At 40.4% G+C, this 21,065-nt stretch overlaps 1 protein-coding gene across 1 annotated transcript in view; it reads left to right on the top strand.

Moving 5' to 3' along the window:
* Positions 1 to 21,065, top strand: part of ttc17 (tetratricopeptide repeat domain 17) — a 100,934-nt gene that overhangs the window by 29,219 nt on the left and 50,650 nt on the right. Inside the window, exons 10-16 of the mRNA XM_034184721.1 lie at positions 224 to 336; positions 453 to 605; positions 8,707 to 8,822; positions 8,909 to 9,065; positions 9,187 to 9,258; positions 9,633 to 9,857; positions 15,694 to 15,913. Of these exons, the coding sequence (XP_034040612.1) occupies positions 224 to 336; positions 453 to 605; positions 8,707 to 8,822; positions 8,909 to 9,065; positions 9,187 to 9,258; positions 9,633 to 9,857; positions 15,694 to 15,913 (1,056 nt within the window). The remainder of the gene's footprint in view (positions 1 to 223; positions 337 to 452; positions 606 to 8,706; positions 8,823 to 8,908; positions 9,066 to 9,186; positions 9,259 to 9,632; positions 9,858 to 15,693; positions 15,914 to 21,065) is intronic.

Below are 21,065 nucleotides of genomic sequence, written 5' to 3'. Positions count from 1 at the left end.
CATACTTCACTGCTTAGCCACCACCCTTGCTAAAATCTTATCAAGTATATTTGTCTAATTTGTAGTCAAAATAGCTAGTTAGACTTGATTTTCCAGCGTATACTTAGGTCACACTGGACTACAAGTTACATCTTTTTTCTGTATTATCAGCTCTTTTATTTTGGATTTTGTGCGTTACTGTGCTTTGATTCATGAGATTTTTTAAATTATTTTTTTGCACCAGGGAACCATCAGATGTGTCGACTGACCCAGCAGCAGCGCAGTCTTTCCTGCTCGTTTGACCTGCCCGTGCGCTATCACCGCGGTGATCTCTTTGAACATGTTCACTATGTCCAAGTGAGTGTTTTACATCTCACACTGTGCGTGATGTCTACAGGAAGGATAATTAAGTAAACTTAAATTCAGGCAACAAAGATTATGTTTTTGTTTTGTTTTTTTTCCTTGCCCCACAGTTTGGGGAGGAGGTGTCTGTGGCATCCAGTGTGGCACTTGTGTCTGAGCGCAACTCAAACCAGACTGCTGCAAACCCCCAACTTCATCCCTCTGTGTCTGGAGACCAGGACCCTGCAGTCACCCTGTGGGCCAGCGGTCAGGCTCATACGCAGGCAAGATAGATTGTTGTGAGGTTTTGTTTCCTTCTTTTTATTTGGTACAGGTGTGTGTTTGTTTGTTTTTTCATATCCATCTCTGTTAACCAAAAAAAAAGAAAAACCAAGCAGACGTAATCCCATCTTTCTCAATGTCAGGACCGACCTTTGCACCAGAAAGGGTCGTATCTTACAGTGTTAATCAAGGATTCATTCGTACATAAATTGGAAACTACAGAAACATAATCACAGTATGTTCTTTAGCCACAATAGCTAGCTGGCTTTTGTAGCCATAGCTACAGAAAATACCCAGATTTCCTCTCAGTTATGGTAATTGCTCATATTTTAATACAATTGCAGTGAAAAAGAAGTGGAGTGATATTTACTTAAAAAGCAAAACCTTGGTAACAATTTACATACAGATATGCAAAGTATAAATAATTGAATATATTCTCTTGCTTTTGTAAGTGTTTCTTACTTGTCATTACTAAAATTTGCTTCAAAATTGTTTCAAATTTAAAGCTGTGCAGCCTCTGGGTTTTTATCCCCCACTGGCCGAAGGCTTGAACAGGGATTATGTCGTGGCTATGCCTGTCTGTCTGTCCATCCCTTCCTCAACCCCAAAAAGTGTTCTGAAATCAACTCCTCTCACATTTTTAGGAAGAATTTCATGAAGCAAGTCCTTGTTATAGGATGGTCATATGCATATTATCATATTGTTCAAGTTGAGCCCATTTTAGCAGTGTGATGGACCTTGATTAACAAATTTAGACTGTCAGTTTCACGAGTGGGTGCTTGCATTCTGAAATAAACTCCCCTCATGTTTTTAGGAGGAATTTTGTGAAACTTGGTACAAGTCCTTGTTATAGTTTGGTAGTGCGCATATTATATCGCTCGATTTGGACCCATTTTACCAGCGTTATGGCCCTTGTTTTCCAAATATAGACCGTCAGATTCATGAGTTGGTATCTGCATTCTGAAATATCAACTATCACATACCTTGAAATGTTATCAGAATCTACCAAGCACTTGTACCAATGCATCATTTGCCAGCGCTGGATATTATCAGTGGTGGGCACAGTTCAGCTAATCTGATAGCAGATAATTATCGAAGCTAATGTTTTTGCTAGCAGATTAGCTTTTCAGGTAAGTTTTAAAACCATCATCGGACCAATTATCTTCCGATAAATTTATTTCAGATAACTTTCAGTCCTATAACATTTTTTTTTTTTTTTTGCTGGTAAAGTGACCAAAGTTTAATGGCCAAAAACATTTGTAAACCCTAAAATCAAACATTTTAGTCCATCTGTTGTATGTTTATTTATGGCAGACTGGCTGTCGCTTGCTGATGATGTCATCATTAAGCACAAAACGTGATTGGCGGGTCGATGCACGGAGCGTTGTGGGTAGTGCAGTTCAGTTTCACTTTGGACATTACAGTGTTTCCGTCCCTTGCCCCTTGGAAATCTGCTGCAAAACTCATCACGCATCGTGCAAAAAGAATTATTTAAATATATAAAGGACACAGGATTACTTCATCGCATCTAAACAAATGACTATGGCTGCCAGGAGTTAAGGTTTTGTAAAATCTCAGCAATCACTCACTAGCCCGGTAGGTGGCAGTAAATGCACCTTAAGCTGGTGCCGTCCGCCATTGGCTCTGAAAGAAGAAGAAGAGAAGCGTTATCGTCCGCTCGACAAAAAATAACGGGCTAATTTTAACATTATTTTTATTTTATTTCTTTGTTGGTGATGGTATCGCCAAGACTCGGTGGGAGAGAGGAGCTCTCACGGCGCAGCTGTGTACAGAGGGACGTTTCTTCACCGTTTAGACCGTTTTGGATAATCTCAGGGCGATTGTTTATTCAGATGAATCCCACTGAAACTAACAGGTAAGAATTTATATTTACTACGTGTATTGTACTCTGTCAGTCAATGCATTAATGGATGTTTTTCGGTTGTTCAAGCCGCAGGGTTGAAAGTGTGTGGAAAAAAGCAGCAGCTTTTTAAGTTCATAAATGACAGCGTATCTAATACTGAGATAAACTGTGACTTCTAACACTGTATTTTATTGCTTTTGAAAGATGATGACAGTGTTTGGGGTTTTAATTTTTTTTTTCATTCATTTTTTGTGCATTCTTGTGTGTTTGTGTTCCTTGAATTTACCCAGCAGCCCTCGCGGTCCTTAAAGTGAAATTGGTTTATCAGAAGCCGACAGTGTAATCTGATGTGGCCACGTCCGAATCAATACTAATAGTTAGCGGTTATCTGTCATAAAGATACATTTTTAGCAGTTTATCGGTTTATCGTCATAAAAGGTAACTTTTCACTTATCTGATTAATGGTTATTGAAGCTAACTTTGTGGTTAGCTGTGCCCACCACTGGATATTATGCTCTCAGAGCACTCTTGTTTATGATTTAAGTCATAATTTTTTTTTTCTTTGGCACCACTGCAGTTTTATTTCTTATCATTTAAGTAAGGGATTCATAACATCATATAGCCAATATGATCAACATTTGCACCATTTGAAAAAAAATTGTGACCTACATTTTGGTAGCAACTTCAGATCACATTAGCGTGTTGCCCGTGGGGATCTACGGGCTCTAGGGTGGTAATAAATTAATCCTCTCCCTCCCAACTCTTCTGTACTTTGCACACAGTGAAACCGTCTGATAAGACCGATGATAAGGTTGTGCGCATATCATTCATCACAGAACCTACTGTGGACAAACTGTATCTGCAAGAATTACCGACCAATTCCCATTTAAGTCAAAATTGGAGCCTTGCTACTGTCAAGCCATGAAGTTTGTCAAATGTTTAAAAAAAGATTATAATTTTGCCTGGACTGAAGAGGATTAAACAATGATTTGGAATGGCATGTCAGTCCAGAATGTTTTTAGAAACTTTGACCTCAACAATTTTTAGAAGAGGAACTCAACCTTTTTATTTCCTGTTAATTATGTCATTTTTAATGTTAACTTACTGTCTTAATGTATTTAGAAATTGTTTAGGTTCTTGTTATCAAATACACCTATTATTATTATTATTATTATTATTATTATTTTATTATTACTTCTATTGTCATTTGAATTTTAAATGGGCCACAATGGAAATAAGTGTTTTCACTTTCTTGTGTCATCCATGTACTTTTAACGTATTTACAATATGCACTTACACTCACACTTTTAATATAAAGATGATTTACTGCCCCTGCTGGAAAGGTGTGAGTCCAAAATGTAATTTGCAAAGTTAGCTAATATTCGTAGGTTCTGTAAAACTATTAGTCCAATCAGCGTTCCGTTTTGGCTCCGTTCATCCTCAACCCAAAATACATAATCATGCCAAACAGCAAATGTGAGCTGTGCTCTGTTTGTCCCTGATCGAAGTTGTATGCACACACAGCTGTTTGTCTTTACCGCATGCAGGTGCTAGTAATTTTAGACACAAACAACTTGGAGATCAACCACAATACATATTTCACTCATGGTGTCAGCAACATGAGACTGAACTCACTCTTGGTAACGGCAACATAACGTAGCTAAACTGACTAAACCAACTGAACAACAAAATCACAATAAATCAATAACACTAATACCACTGTTAAACAAACATGAACCATAATAACATTTAAAACCCCAAACTCCCATGGTGCATTACAGCACAACATCCATTGTTTATTGGTTAGCTAAAATTGCTAATTTCTCCAAAAATATTAGTTCTGTCACCTTTCCATTTTTGCAGCATTCATTCTTGACCCAAAATACATAATCATACCAAACGGCAAATGTCAGAACTCCCTGGTTTTTGCGTGATAGAAGCAATACACGTACACAAAGGCCACTTGGCTATAATAATATAGATGGGGTCTTCCCCCATTGGGTCTTTCTCCATCGGTGCTGGGAAGGACATTGTGACTGCCAGTTGAAGTAAGGAAAGGCAGCATGATGTCAGCTGGCTGCTTGCTTGAACAAAATAAACTAAGATGGTGGTAAACACTTCCAACAGCTTATTTCTGTATAAATCAAATATGTTTCTTATGTATTTTGTAAACGTTAGCAAGAAATAAAGACCTCTAAATCTAAAAATGCTGTTTTTGAAACTTGGTAACTCCTCTGAAGTGATTTGCAAGACATCTTGCAGATGTTCCCCTGCATGCCCTGGGCACACACATCTCACACAAGTGAGTCAGGTCACAGATGATTTCAAAACCTCATGCACGTGCACGTGCTTCCTCCTGCAGTTCATCTACACAATGCTGTTTTCAAGGAAAATAAATATTCACTATGGAATTCCCCAGGTACCGTGCATCCTGAAAGTATTCACAGCACTTCACTTTTTCCACACTTTATGTTACAGCCTCATTCCAAAATGGATGAAATTCTTTTCTTTTTCTTTTTTCACTCCAAATTCCACATACAATACCCCATAATGACAGTGTGAATGTTTTTTCTTGATTTTTGCAAATTTATTAAAAATAAAAAAAAGGCACAAACCTGTTTTCATATAAGGTTCAACAGTTGACAGTGCATGCCAGAGCGCAAACCAAGCATGAAGTCAAAGGAGTTGTCTGTAGACTTCCGAGACAGGATTGTCTTAAGGCACAAATCTGGGGAAGGATACAGAAACGTTTCTGCTGATTTTGAAGGTCCCAATGAGCACAGTGGCCTGCATCATCCACAAATGAAAGACATTCAGGTCCACCAGGACTCTTCCAAGAGCTGGCTGCCCATCTAAACTGAGCAATCGGGGGAGAAGGACCTCATTCAGAGAGGTGACGAAGAACCCAGTGGTCACTCTGTCAGAGCTCCAGCATTCCTCTGTGGAGAGAAGAAACCTTCCAGAAGGACAACCATTTGTGCAACAATCCACCAATCAGGCCTGTATGGTAGAGTGACCAAACGGAAGCCACTCCTTAGTAAAAGGCAGCCTGCCTGGAGTTTGCCAAAAGGCACCTGAAGGATTCTCAGACCATAAGAAACAAAATTATCTGGTCTGAGACAATGATTGAACTCTGGTATGAATGCCAGGCATCATGTTTGGAGGAAACCAGGCACCATCCCTACAGTGAAGCATGGTGGTGGCAGCATCATGCTGTGGGGATGTTTTTCATCAGGAGGACTAGTCAGGATTGAGGGGATGATGAATGCAGCAACATACAGAGACATCCTGGATGAAAACCTGCTCCAGAGCGCTCTTGACCTCAGACTGGGGTGACAGTTTATCTTTCAGCAGGACAATGACCCTAAGCACACAACCAAGATATCAAAGGTGTGGCTTCAGGACAACTCTGTAAATGTCCTTGAGTGACCACCCAGAGCCCAGACCTGAATCTGATTGAACATCTCTGTAGAGATCTGAAAATGGTTGTGCACCGATGCTCCCCATCCAACCTGATGGAGCTTGAGAGGTGCTGCAAAGAGGAATGTGCAAAACTGCCCACATATAGGTGCACCAAGCTTGTGGCATCATATTTAAGAAGACTTGAGACTGTAATTGCTGCCAAAGGTGCATCAACAAAATATTGAGCAAAGGCAGTGAATATGTATGTACGTGTTTTTTATTATAAATAAATTTGCAAAAAACAAACAAAAAAACAACTTTATGATGTTGTCATTATGGGGAAAATAGACCCAGTTAAATGATCCTGTGATTGACTGGCGTCCTATCCAGGGTGTACTGTGCATTTTGCCCTATGACTGCTGGGATAGGCTCCATTTTCCAGAAAATTTATGTCCAGGTTGAACCCCACCTCTCGCTCAGTGACCCCTGGGATAAGGTATTTATTTGAAATAAAACAGTAGAATTTATTATTTGTGTTTCAAACCATGAAATACATTTTTATACCATTTCAGTTACTGTTAATTGTCTATGACATGCACTTCCAGTTCCATAGTCATGGAAAACACCACAAAATATTTATATTATATATTATATTTATTTATTTATTTTTTATTTTTTACTATTCAGATATAAATGTACCGTAGTTCCTGTTGGCATGCAGCCTGTGTCCAAGCAGCTGTCAGCAAACTTCAACATAAGAAACTGAAGAAGAATGGGTCAACAATCATAGTTTAGTCAGAAAAAAATTTCTTACTTCTAAGAAAGTAGTCAAAAACCCTTTTGTGTAAATAACTTTCGCAGTAAGTTCTGTTCTTGTCTGTGACAGCATTAAAATAAGCAACCATTAGGTGGCAATAGTGTCACTATATATATATATATATATATATATATATATATATATAGTTGATGTCAGCACTGATGCACAGGCCTGCAACATAATCACATTCTAATTTCACTTAACCAGTGCAGTGGAAGAGATTGTGTTTATTTTCTGCCTCACTAATAAAATGGTTGTGCAGTGTTTTCAGATGTGCAGATTGTACACACAGATAAACTAGAGAAAGAATTATGCATAATTTGTCATGTAAACAGTTAATTTGCAAGCACAAATTTTGAAAGCAGTCCAGACAAATTTCAAGAGCCTATATTCGTAATTTGCATACAAACATTAACTCGAGTGCAAAAAGTAGTAATTTAAGATTATCAATTTTGTGCACAGATGATGAATGACAAGGGATAAATTCAATAATTGCTGAGCAGAGGTAAACAGGGTGTGCCAATTAATTTCAGATTATGCATTAGTAATTTTTGTTCAGAAATTATTTTCAGAGCAAGAATGCAGAAATTATATATATATATATATATATATATATATATATATATATATATATATATATACACAACAAAAATATAAATGCAACACTTTTGGTTTTGCTCCCATTTTGTATGAGATGAACTCAAAGATCTAAAACTTTTTCCACATACACAATATCACCATTTCCCTCAAATATTGTTCACAAACCAGTCTAAATCTGTGATAGTGAGCACTTCTCCTTTGCTGAGATAATCCATCCCACCTCACAGGTGTGCCATATCAAGATGCTGATTAGACACCATGATTAGTGCACAGGTGTGCCTTAGACTGCCCACAATAAAAGGCCACTCTGAAAGGTGCAGTTTTATCACACAACACAATGCCACAGACGTCGCAAGATTTGAGGGAGCGTGCAATTGGCATGCTGACAGCAGGAATGTCAACCAGAGCTGTTGCTCGTGTATTGAATGTTCATTTCTCTACCATAAGCCGTCTCCAAAGGCGTTTCAGAGAATATGGCAGTACATCCAACCAGCCTCACAACCGCAGACCACGTGTAACCACACCAGCCCAGGACCTCCACATCCAGCATGTTCACCTCCAAGATCGCCTGAGACCAGCCACTCAGACAGCTGCTGAAACAATCAGTTTGCATAACCAAAGAATTTCTGCACAAACTGTCAGAAACCGTCTCAGGGAAGCTCATCTGCATGCTCGTCGTCCTCATCGGGGTCTCGACCTGACTCCAGTTCGTCATTGCAACTTCGCACAGCCATTTACACCGTGGCTTTGTTGATCAGAAACTTCCTCATCTTCTTCAAAAACAATCGATACATCACTTAAATCTTCGCTATAATCCCTCACTATGCCTTCGCTGTCCGTGTCTGCCGTGTTGGTAAACAGAGCCGCGCTGCGACACATTTACTCGCATGACGTCACATCCGTCGCAGCAAAAAAGTAGGTCAACTCGGAGGTGGTAAATTCAAATTCTCAGATGGGTAACGAAACATCTAAATCCTTGTTCAGTGTAGTTTTATGGTAAAAAACAAAGAAAACGTGGAAAAAGCTTTTTATATTCTTCAATAATATGTAAAAACATCATGGCGTGGCAGGGAGCCTTTAAAATGTAGCTCAATTCTGTGAGGAAACTGCAGACCTTGAATTTCCCTCTGGGATCAATAGCGTATCTGTCTATCTATCTAGACCTGGCAATCTGTTTCAGTATGATTTCATCTGCAGTCTTTTCGATGAAACCAAAGGAACGTGGGGGTGTGACTTTCTTGAGGTGTGATTTCTGACAAAATTGGATGGGTACATTTTACTCCTACTATAAAATGGTAATACTACATGTTATAATAATAATAAATATGGGAAAAAACAGTTGTAAAAATAATAGTTTGCATGGCACGCCTGGTCTTATTGTAAGAGGATGAACACATAAGATTTTTTCCTCTCTCTTTAGGACATGCAAAGGATATTGTGGCCCCAGAGGACTGACTGTGCTCACAAGTACCCCACCGTTCCCCCTGCTCACCTGCTGCCGACATACTACCTGCCTCCTGAAACACAAGGCCTGAGGTGAGAACATGCAGCATGTCATACATGTCTTGTGCACCATCAGCAGTGAAATTTGAGGTTAAATTTGTGTAACTGTGTGCATTCAGTCCAGTGTCAACTCTGCTGTATGGGAACAGCAGTCCTCCACAGAGTGTTGTCCTGCCTGCTTGTGATCCTGTCCCTCAGCCTTATCCAGCCCTTTTGCCTGCCTCACTAGACTGGACTGTGGAAGGGCAGGAGCTTCCAGATCCCTCTGCTTCCCGAGTATGCGTCTGTCCCTTTATTTTGTTGTGGTTGTGATGGAAAAAAAGCAAAAGCAGAGTGACTGATTTTATCTGAACTGGTATTGAAGGATGGATGTACATTAATGTGACTGTGTTTACAGATACTACAGTTTCGTAGTGTAGGGTGGACGCTCGAGCAGATTGGCTCCAGAATATCTCAAGCTATGAAACAAGTAAGAGAGATGCTTCCACCTATGCCCACATCAGATAATTCCAGAGATGAAGCCTTGACTTTTACTGCACAGTAAATTTTACAGAGTAGAATATACTCTGCCAGGATAACATTTGGTCCCAGTCCAAACAGAGTTAAATACATTCTATTATAGAGTGAAATCAGCTGTACTGTCTTGTCAAATCATGTTTTTCAACTCCAATAACAGTCATTCACAGCTTGATAGAGTTGATTTTATCCTGTGATAGAGTTGATTTAGCACTGTGATAAGACTATATTTAACTCTGTTTGGACTGGGACCAAATATCATCCTGGCAGAGTATATTTTACTCTGCAGGAAGTACTGTGTGCTAACTCAAATCTGTATGAATGTAGGACAGCGTTCCCCATTGGCAAGTCTACAATGAGGCAGCTTTATTCTGGCGGGCCAAAGGCAATGGCAGCCGTGCTCTGCAGTGCCTGCGCCATGTGCTGGGCTCAACCCCACCTTCTCATCGCCACCTGCCCCTCACCAATGCTGCTAACCTACTGCTGCACCACGGTTTGGCCCCCCATGCACAGTCACTACTGGAACAAGCATTGGCACTTAATGTGTCAGAGGTAAAAACAGGATTTCTCTGTCTTAAAGTTACAAAATTCACAAAATACAGTGTGTTACATAGGAATGAGAATTTTCCACTGATCCACGCACACACTGGTGTCTTGCTGCAGGGGGTAACCACTGATCTTAATCCCCGGTCACACGGCACTAACGAAGGACACCAAAGCTAAAACGAAACAAGAAATCTGGACTTACGTTGACTTTCGGAGACATCATTTAACAGTCATCCAGCTTTGTTCCTGTAGCTGGCGCTTCGTCAGAATTTTCAAACGGTTGAAAAATATGAACAAATCCCGATGACAACTTCAATTCATCTGTATTCCGTTTTGCTTTCTGTCTTAACAGTTCCTTATTGTTTGCGTGGTTCCCGTACTGTCAGTGTTCCGTTTGTCATCCAACCTCCCAAGTCCGACGTCTTGCATGAACATTGATGATATCTGAACAGATAAGTAACTAAAGATCCGACAAGCTGAACGTGACTCGTCCATATGTGGGACAGAAAGCAACATTGTCATAGAGAAACAATGGCGGCAAGAATGTTTGATCAACTTCTTTAACTATTTACGCATATTGCAGCCGTCTGTGGCTGGAGAGGCTGTGCGCACAGCCATAGACGGCTATGCACCACAAACGGGTGTGTGCACGTTCGTATGACGTCCATGGCTGGAACGTGGATGCGTTGGTCACACGTTGTTGTTCTGAAGACAAACCTCTTGTCAAGACAACCAGATCTCGCACCTGCAGGTGCTGTCAAGTCACGTGACATCATCATGAGTGTTTTGTTTTGATTTTGTTTAAAGTGTCAAGGCTACCTTTCGCTTCGTTTTGCTTTTGTTAGTTTCAGTTTTGTTTCGTTCTTTTATGCACTCTGGTCTTGCAGGCTTTTTGGTGATGGTAGAAGTGCAGGTTCATTCATCCACTTTTTCTTGATGATTTGCAGCATTTTGCAGGCCTTTAAGAGGGTGCACTGTCCACAATAAAAGGCCACTCTGAATTGTGGGCAGTCTAAGGCACACCTGTGCACTAATCATGGTGTCTAATCAGCATCTTGATATGGCACACCTGTGAGGTGGGGATGGATTATCTCAGCAAAGGAGAAGTGCTCACTATCACAGATTTAGACTGGTTTGTGAACAATATTTGAGGGAAATGGTGATATGGAAAAAGTTTTAGATCTTTGAGTTCATCTCATACAAAATGGGAGCAAAACCAAAAGTGTTGCGTTTATATTTTTGTTGAGTGTATGAGGGTGCAGCACCCCCATTCTCCAGTTTAGCAAAACCCCATAATTGCAGTTATGCTGAGAGACCAAATTCTATTTGAATCAACCAGAACCAGTCCATTTTATCCAGGACGGAAAAATGCTGCAGTGGTTCCCCAGTATCAATTACTGTTATTGCAGCAGGACACTCATGCAGTGTAATGCTGTTTGCTACATTATGACACAGACTGGTGTGTGTAGGACTGGTGAGTGTAATCACTAAAAGCCTGATTTACTCAAGGTTAGCATGTATAAAAACATGCACAAACACTGTAGAACTTGCCAAACAATGTGCATGCTGATTTACTGAAGATTGCATCTTTCCAATGCGCACAATAACACGTATTGTCAGTTTAGTATGTTTGCCTTCATGAAGAAGCAATTTGGGATGTGCCCACGTCAGTGCACAAAATCATGGGTGTTGAACATGCAAGTAGGTGAGGTTTGCAGCCACATGATTGATTTTCAGGGACTGAAATTCCATCTATAATTTAGCGCATTTGAGACTTTGGTGCTTACTTACTCTGTATTTTGTGATCGGTGCACACACGCATAAATCTGATTCAAAGTTATTCCACATGAGCTGTTTGTTTATTTTCACTCAGTCTTCTTTAACACAGAAAACACTATGATTAGACAATAACTTAGAGTGGCCTATTTATAAAACATCCAAAGCCAAAATAAAGTTAAATGTCCTGTGTTCATATAAAACGTACACAGATGCCATCTCCTCCAATGATGTGAAGGTGAAAAGAATATTGGGAGTGATTGTGCTGTCATGGGAACCTTCAATGAAGATATTTGCCTTAAATTGACAGTTTTATGCGAGCGGTGCTAAAGTGGACTTACACCACAGAGCCTTATATAAGAACTGGAGAGCACAGTTGTAATGCTACCTACATAATGCGAATGTGCCGTCATGGAGACCGAGCCGCCATTTTTAAACCGGGCAAAATATTGAGAAAGTGCCTGTATGTGAAATGTTTTCATGTGTATTTTCAATGTGGAAGTAAATACACGAGTGAAAACACACGGAACAAAGCTTGCAAAATATGTTAAAATATCGTTCTTACCTGGATATCAAACCACTAAAATTAAATGGCATTAAATTATGTAAGGAAAATATTCAACTTGCCCTGAAATCCACACATTCCAAAATATTATTGTTAAAGGTTTACACGGATCCAGTCTGTTCCTGCTTCCAAATTCTGCAGACATAACAAGGCACAGTATCACATTAGTTTCACATGGTAAACCCATTTTTTGCATTGTGCTGAATTAATTCAGCTGTTGTGGTTAGAGGTCTGGATAGGACCGAACCGTTTCAGGTGATGGACTCAAACGCTAGGAAGCAAAGAAGGGAAGTGATTGTGGACGAAGAGAGATTTATTTACAATAAATCAATAAACAAAAGGGTGCTGCACTGGGGTTACCTCTAGGGATAGAGTGGAGAGAAGGCCCGCTTGTAGCGTTGAAAATTAGGGAGCTGCAGGTGACCCGAGCCAGACTTGAAGTTAGATAACAAGCTGGATTCCGGGAGTATATGGAGCTGGAACCGGAGCCAGGTGGGATGCAGAGAGCCGAGGATGAGAAACTAGGAGGACGAGGAGAACAGAGGTGAGTGATTGCACTCATAACACTGGAAGCCATTAATAATAAACAGTTCACTGTAGGCACGTTCACAGTTCAGAAAATAAAGATTATTGTTGAGGAAATAAGGTTCATTGTTGTTCACAGTTCGTGAATTATCTTCAGAGGTCAGAGTTCAGGTCCTGCACGTCTTATGACACAGTTCCAATTAAGCAGGACTTGGCTTCAGAAACGACTTGGAAAGTTCTTAATAGTTCAACATCAGAGTGCGTATAGTTCTTGGAACAGTTCTTGGTAATATTTTTTTAATACAGTTCTTGGAAACAGTTCTTGGTCATGCACAGTCACATACAGGAGCAGCGTGAGAACGGGATCTCAGATACATGCAGGAACTTAGCTGAACATGGCAGAGCTGTGTGCTCTGAGGCAGAGAGTAGATGAGTTCCAAAGTGACGTAGTGCTTGGTAGTGGCGTGGAAGCCAGGAGCAGTACAGCATGGAAGCCACGCAGGAAGGCGTCTGGAAACACCAAAAGATCAACGAGCTCTAATATGGAAATTAGAGGAGAGGCCAGGTTGAGCTGTGGGAAGCTCAGACATCAAAGCACATAGAAGCGGCAGCGTAGACAAGGTCATGGATTTCTCATGGAGAGTCAACGTGTAGAATCTGACACTGACTGAGCTCAAAGCCGGGGTTTAAGTAACCCGCTCCTGATGAGCCGCTCAGGAACGTCAGGGGCGAGTAGATGATGAGCAGCAGGTGTTCCTCAGCTCTGCAGTGTGCCACCTGGAGGGAAAACGGACAAACAACACACGAGAGGAGAGAAAGGGAAGGGCAGAGAGACAGCCAAAAGGCTGGCCACAACATCAGCTTAGAGTAAAATTCCATTCCAGGTGGTCGCTAAATCCTCAGATTGGGTACAGGCCCTTCAAAAGTTACAGTAAAAATACAATAATCAGTTCCTTTGCAGAAGATCATTCATGAGTCACATTTTTTTCCAGGCACTGGCAGGCTATATTGTATAGACATGATATAGAGCTTCATATTCATGCATTGCATAGGCATTAAGCTCTGCAAGATACACGTTTATCACCCAAAGTCATGGAAAAGTAACAAGAATAACCAAAACTGCTTACTTATTGGAAGGAAATGTTGTCTCCCTTCTTCCTCCGGTTGCTGCATTGCCAACATGCGCAGCTTTCTGGCATTTTTCAGCTGTTTCTTGACAAGATCTATGAGCAACCTCCGTGTTGCTGTATTGCATATAACGGTACACGGGCATTCAAATGATACGTGCTTGCCACTGAGCTGCCAGTTTGAAAATGGCGACGACGCCTCCTTGCTGGCAAGCGTCTGTGTGACTGCCCTCTCTAGTTCTTATATACGGCTCTATGACTTGAACCAAACACTACACACCTCCCGTGATATTTGATTGGAGTTATACGTATGATTAAAAAAATGTAAATGTAAAAAGAAGTAAACAGTTTTTTTTAATGAAGTGTACACAAGAAAGTGCTAAGCACTTAAATCCATTGTGGTCCTTTGTAATATACAGACAAGCATACAAACATGAAAAAATATATCTAAACCACACATTTTCATTCAGTAAATGACATTTTCAGTTAAAAATGTGTGTATTTGTTTTATGTTGTGCATACCTGAAAGTGACTGATTGAATTTCTTTTTCTATAGTCATTCACACATGCAGATATCTTCATTTACAGTTGTATGTAAAAGTTTGGGCACCCCTGATGATTTCCATGATTTTTCTTTATAAATCATTGGTGGTTTGGATCAGCAATTTCAGTTAAATATATCATATAGCAGACAAACAGTGATATTTGAAAAGTGAAATGAAGTTTATAGGATTTACAGAAAGTATGCAATAATTCTTTAAACAAAATTAGGCAGGTGCATAAATTTGGGCATCCCAACAGAAAAAAATACATCAATATTTAGTAGATCCTCCTTTTATAGAAATAACAGCCTCTAAACACTTCTTATAGCTTCCAATGAGAGTCTGGATTCTGGTTGAAGGTATTTTGGACCATTCTTCTTTACAAAACATCTCAGATATTTCTTGGCCTGCCACTTCGGAGCTTAACTAGTACTGTGCCTGTGGTCTTCCATTTCCTCACTATGTTCCTCACAGTGGAAACTGACAGGTGAAATCTCTGAGATAGCTTTTTGTATCCTTCCCCTAAACCATGATGTTGAAAAATCTTTGCTTTCAGGTCATTTGAGAGTTCTTTAGAGACTTCCATGTTGCCACTCATTAGAAGAGATGCAAAGAGGGGAAACTTTTGCAAATGGCCACCTTAAATACCCTTTTGTCATGGCTGGATTCACCTCTGTAAGGGGGTCAAGGGTCATTGAGCTTACCAAACCAATTTTGTATTCCAGTAATTAGTGCTAAATGTATTGAAATCAATAAAATGACAAGGGTGCCCAAATTTATGCACCTGCCTAATTTTGTTTAAATAATTATTGCACACTTTCTGTAAATACGAGAAACTTCATTTCACTTCTCAAATATCAGTGTGTTCGTCTGCTATATGATATATTTCACTGAAATTCCTGATCCAGACAACCAATGATTTATAAAGAAAAATCATGACAATTATCAGGGGTGCCCCAACTTTTGCATACAACTAACTGTATGTGCTGCTGCCGTGTCAGGTTACGACCCGCTGTCGTGTATCCATGCAACGTACCACCTGTTATATGTGATCTTAGTAAATCATGTCATGTATGTGTATTCTGGTATGTTTGCTGTTTTCAAATGGTTGAGCAGAATCAGTTTTTATCTGCCTTTTTCCAACGTTGCCATTTCATGATGCACATCAATCTCAAATCCCACAGTTCTGTTTATGACCCCTTTCACACAGAACTGTATATGTATAAATATTTGCAGAAGCTTGGGTGCAGTTTCAGCTTATTTGAAGTTTCTGTTTTCTGTTTTGGTTTTGCTTTTCCCTCTCTCAGCCACACATCCTGCTCAGCCTGGTGAGCGTGCAGTTGGCCCAGGGCAATGTGACAGGTGCTCTGGCCTCGTTCCGCCACACCCTGGAGATGGCGTTGTCGTCCTCCACTTCATTCTCCTCGTTTGCTGGCTGTGACCAGTGTCGCGCCAGCCTTCCTCTGCTGCGCTGCCTGCAGTTCTACCCCTTCCTTTACAATCTCTCACACCAACAGTCCTGTTCACGTGAGTCTTTGAAAACACACCCACTAATTAAAATCAATCTCTTTACAGCATCAGTGTAATTACTGCTCCCTTGTTTTCACTTTGGGTCGCCACAGCATATCCAAGGTGGATCTGCATGTTGTTTTGGTACAATTTTTACACCGGATTCCCTTCCTGACGCAACTCCACATTACATGGAGAAAGATGATTAGTGCTGGGTTGAAAAGATCGATTCGCCAGTTTTAAATCAATTCTCATTTTAATTCCTACGGATCGATTCATACATCCATACACAGTGGGGAAAATAAGTATTTGACACCCCTGTCAGTTTTGCAGGTTTTCCCACCTACAAAGAATGGCGAGATCTGTAATTTTTATCGTAGGTACACATTACACCACAACTGTGAGAGACAGAATCAGGAAAAAAAAAAATCCAGAAAATCACATTGTATGATTTTTAAATAATTAATTTGCATTTTATTGCATAAAATAAGTAGGGCTGAAACGATTAGTCGAGTAACGCGAATAATTCGATTTCAAAAAATGTTTGAGGCAAATTCTGTGCCTTGAAGCTTCGTTTAACGTTGTAGTACATATGCCAGGCCTGTGTGTGGCGCTGCAACGTCTGCAGTAAAAAAACAGAAGAAGACGAGCATAACAGCTTATCAAATTAGCAACGATAGCTACCGCTTTCCAACGTGACACATAGAGTAAAATAAAGCCTTTTAAGAGAAAGATGGTCCACGCTGATCATCTGAAATAGACTTACTGTGCATTTAAAGTGAAGCAGTGTGTTTGTCTATTTTTTAAAAAAACACGGTCTGCTCTATGTGGGGAGGGACTGTTGACCCGGTGGCCGGCTGCTGTCTCTCTCTGCCCAGTGTGAAGGGCTCTCAGACCGGGCGAGTCACAGCTCTGTCCCCAGCTACGTTGACAAACAGCAGAAGTCTACTCTTTCTTCTGTGTTTCCCTCAGACTCACACTGAGTGTTTGACTTTTTAATTTTTGCATTTTTGGGCAACACACAACACTTCACAAACACGATAACTTAAGTAAAATAATAAAAAAAACTGACTGCGAGGCTGCATGTTCAACCTCCAGCTGAAATGCATCTGCTGAATTACAGAGAAAGAGAGATAAAAGAAAATCATGCAGGGACCCAGTCCATCAATGTTTATAAAAAAAAAACCTAAAAAAAAAAAAAACTTAAAAATGGTTAATTTTTACAAATTGGAGAAAACAAAATAGAAGGCCACATCCCACTGCCATTTCAGCAAAATGCCAGCACTTTGGCACAGTGACATTGTGCCATTGCTTATGGACAGCCCTGGACTATTGATGTTGTTTAAAAACGCAAAAGTACTTTTTATCCGATTACTCGATTAATCGCCAGGATAATCGATAGAATACTCGATTACTAAAATAATCGATAGCCGCAGCCCTAAAAATAAGTATTTGACTCCTTAGAAAAACAGAGCTTAACAGTTGGTACAAAAAACATTTGTCTGCCATTACAGAGGTCAGACGTTTCCTGTCGTTCTTGACCAAGTTTTCACACACTGCAACAGGGATTTTGGTCCACTCCTTCATACAGATCTTCTCCAAATTTTTCAGGTTTGGAGTTTTAGCTCCCTCCAAAGATTTTCTATTGAGTTCAGGTCTGGAGACTGGCCAGGCCACTTGAAATGCTTCTTATGGAGCCCCTTCTTAGTTGCCCTGGCTGTGTGTTTGGGGTCATTGTCATGCTGGAAGACCCAGCCATGACCCATCTTCAATGCTCTTACTGACTGAAGGAGGTTGTTTGCCAAAATCTCGCAGTACATGACCCCATCCATCCTCCCTTCAATACAGTGCAGTCATCCTGTCCCCTTTCCAGAAGAGCACCCCCAGAGTATGATGTTTCCACCCCCATGCTTCATGGTTGGGATGGTTTTCTTGGGGTTGTTCTCATCCTCTAAACATGGTAAGTGGAGTTGATTCCAAAAAGCTCTATTTTGGTCTCATCTGTCCACATGACCATCTCCCATGCCTTCTCTGGATCATCCAGATGGTAACTGGTGAACTTCAAACGGGCCTGGACATGTGCTGGCTTGAGCAGGGGGACCTTGCTGCCCTGCAGGATTTTAAACCACGACAGTGGAGTGTGTTACTAATGTAATCTTTGTGACTGTGGTCCCAGCTTTCTTCAGGTCATTGACCACATCCTCCGTTTAGTTCTGAGCTTTCTCAGAATCATCCTTACCCCACAAAGTGAGATCTTGCATGGAATCCCAGACTGGGGGAGGTTGACAGTCAGCTTGTGTTTCTTCCACTTTCTAATAAAAATCATAACAATTGTGTGTCTTCTACAACCCTGGCAAAAATTATGGAATCACCGGAGGATGTTCATTCAGTTGTTTAATTTTGTAGAAAAAAAGCAGATCACAGACATGACACAAAACTAAAGTCATTTCAAATGGCACCTTTCTGGCTTTAAGAAACAACTATAAGAAATCAGGAAAAAAAAATTGTGGCAGTCAGTAACGGTTACTTTTTTAGACCAAGCAGAGGGAAAAAAATATGGACTCACTCAATTCTGAGGAAAAAATTATGGAATCACCCTGTAAATTTTCATTCCCAAAACTAACACCTGCATCAAATCAGATCTGCTCATTAGTCTGCATCTAAATCACACCTTGGAGAGCTGTTGCACCAAGTGGACTGACATGAATCATGGCTCCAACACGAGAGATGTCAATTGAAACAAAGGAGAGGATTATCAAACTCTTAAAAGAGGGTAAATCATCACGCAATGTTGCAAAAGATGTTGGTTGTTCACAGTCAGCTGTGTCTAAACTCTTGACCAAATACAAACAGCATGGGAAGGTTGTTAAAGGCAAACATACTGGTAATATAATAATATGTTTTTACTTGACAGTTTGAAGTGAGTTTTCTTTGTTTCAGAGGGCTTCAAACCCATTAAGATTCACTAGAATATACTAAATTTGACTTGCTCTTTTAAAAAATTTCTGGGGGAGCACCCCCAGACCCCCCAGAATCAAGACTACACCCTGCCCCCCACCACCCTTTTATGTACCTTTGTGTTCAGGTTTTGCATTTTTATGCTTTTTCTCTTTCCTTAGAGGCAATTTAGAATAGATTTGTATACTATATAATGTGTTTATTGTATTTATTGAGGAAAAAGAGTGTTGCCCCCACTACGCCACATTTTAGGGAATTGCTGGCATTGATTTTTGCCAGGAAAAAATTTCAGTCAGATGAAAATTTATTGCTTTAACCCATGCCCTAATGAAACAAGAAATCTGGACTTTTGTTGGCATTGTTTAACCTTCGCTCAGCTTCGTTCCTGCAGCTGGCACTTTGTCAGGATTTTTAAACAGTCAAAAAATTTGAACAAAGGCAACAAAAACCTCAATTCTTTTGTATTTCGTTTTGCTGTCGTTCTTCACGGTTTCTTATCGTTTCCTTAGTTTTTGTAATGTTAGCCTATTGTTTGCTTAGTTTTTGTAACATTAGCCTTTAGTTTGACTTTGTTCAACCAGCTGAATGTTTTCACACAGTACAAAAGCCAGTTTTTGAGCACCGCTGCGGAGGAGCTGCAGCTCCTCCGCAGCGGTGCTGATTGTGTGGTATGGGGCTTCTACCGCTGCGTGTGATGTGGCACGAGCTGCTGGTCAAGCCGTGGTGCTGTCCTGCCAGGAAGAATTTGTCAGCCTCCCCACCAGCGCATGGCAACCCGTGATTGTGGTGTTGGCCATTGCTGCGCACATGAGGAGAGTTCGACCAGAGCTGCAGCATTCTGTCCATAAGCTCTGAAGGGCTTGCTGTCCTCCAGTCTCTGCAGAGAGAAGAGCCTGCTTGTGATCAAATGGTACCCTGTGCATTTTCACCTTTGTAAGGTCACGCTATGGAGTCCAGTGAAAAGCAATGGCACCAACGGGCCTCAGAGTCTGGATCTGACTTTTCTTTGTCTGATGAGTGTGTGTGAAGCTGTGGTTGCAGGAACACAAGTTTCCACCTGCAGGAGCCCTTCAGACGGCTGTACCTGAGAACTGTTAAAGCCCCAGATGATCTCATCTTGTTTGTTGAAACTGCTTGTTGAAGTGACTAATTACCATGAACAGTTTAACAACATGCAATGAGCCATTTATGACAACCGGAAAAAAAAAATGATCTGAAAGGGATTTCACCTTGAACAAGATACTGATGCATCATAAAGCACCTGGATTCATCCTAATGCACTACTCTTGATCAGCTCAGGATGACAATCATGTCGTTTTAAAAAATAACTATCTTCTAACTTTTGAGGACAGCTGAAGTTTCTTTCCAATCCGTCACAGCGTTGGCCTTTAATTCATGTCAACTTAAACTACAATAAAATATTGTCCACAAAAAGGATGGAGACATGCAAGTATGTATTTTGTTTGGCAATCTACCAAGTTATCTGATGACTGACAGAGTGTAACATGAAAGTAAAAAAGTTGAGCTTGCAAAATATTACTAGTAGTACAAATTTACAAAATAATGTTGCCTATATTATTCATTTTATTTTAGTGTTTATTTATTGCAGACAATACATACATTGCCACACAAAGTTGAAAATGTGATGCATAAAAGATGTCTAGCTTCAGCTAATTTGCAGTCTTTGTCCCTGGTCAGGCTTTGAATAGTAAAATTTACTAAAAAGAATACAATGCAATGATACAAATACAGTGAATAATACAATGAATAAGTTACATGAATAAATAAACAAGGTTGCAGTTGTACATTAGAGATTAAAACACAACTAAGAGTCCCGTCACACTAGAGAACAAAGGAGCCCGAATGCCCTACGAATAGCCTGGATGGGAAAAACAGCCAGAAATCGAGCCACATTCGTATGGAGCAGACATTTGTACAGCCGTGTACGAATGCCGTACGAATACCCAGAATGTGTTTCGAAGGCACCTCGAATGATTTGCACACATCCAGAGTACAGCAGCTCCTGAATCCAGGTTGACTACCCAGAGCGCAGGTCAAATATGGACACAGCACATAACAAAAATATAAACAAAATAACTTAAAAAACAGAGAATACAGAGAGCACAGCACGAAACCCCACAATGCTGGAAGAATGCAGCAGGAATATGCAGTATGCACCTCCAACACCGTACGTGCCACCTGAGGTCTGGGT

The sequence above is a fragment of the Thalassophryne amazonica genome, chromosome 2 (genome assembly GCF_902500255.1).
Source record: "Thalassophryne amazonica chromosome 2, fThaAma1.1, whole genome shotgun sequence".
Taxonomy (NCBI): Eukaryota; Metazoa; Chordata; class Actinopteri; order Batrachoidiformes; family Batrachoididae; genus Thalassophryne; species Thalassophryne amazonica.
This window is presented reverse-complemented; position numbering and strand designations above follow the sequence as displayed.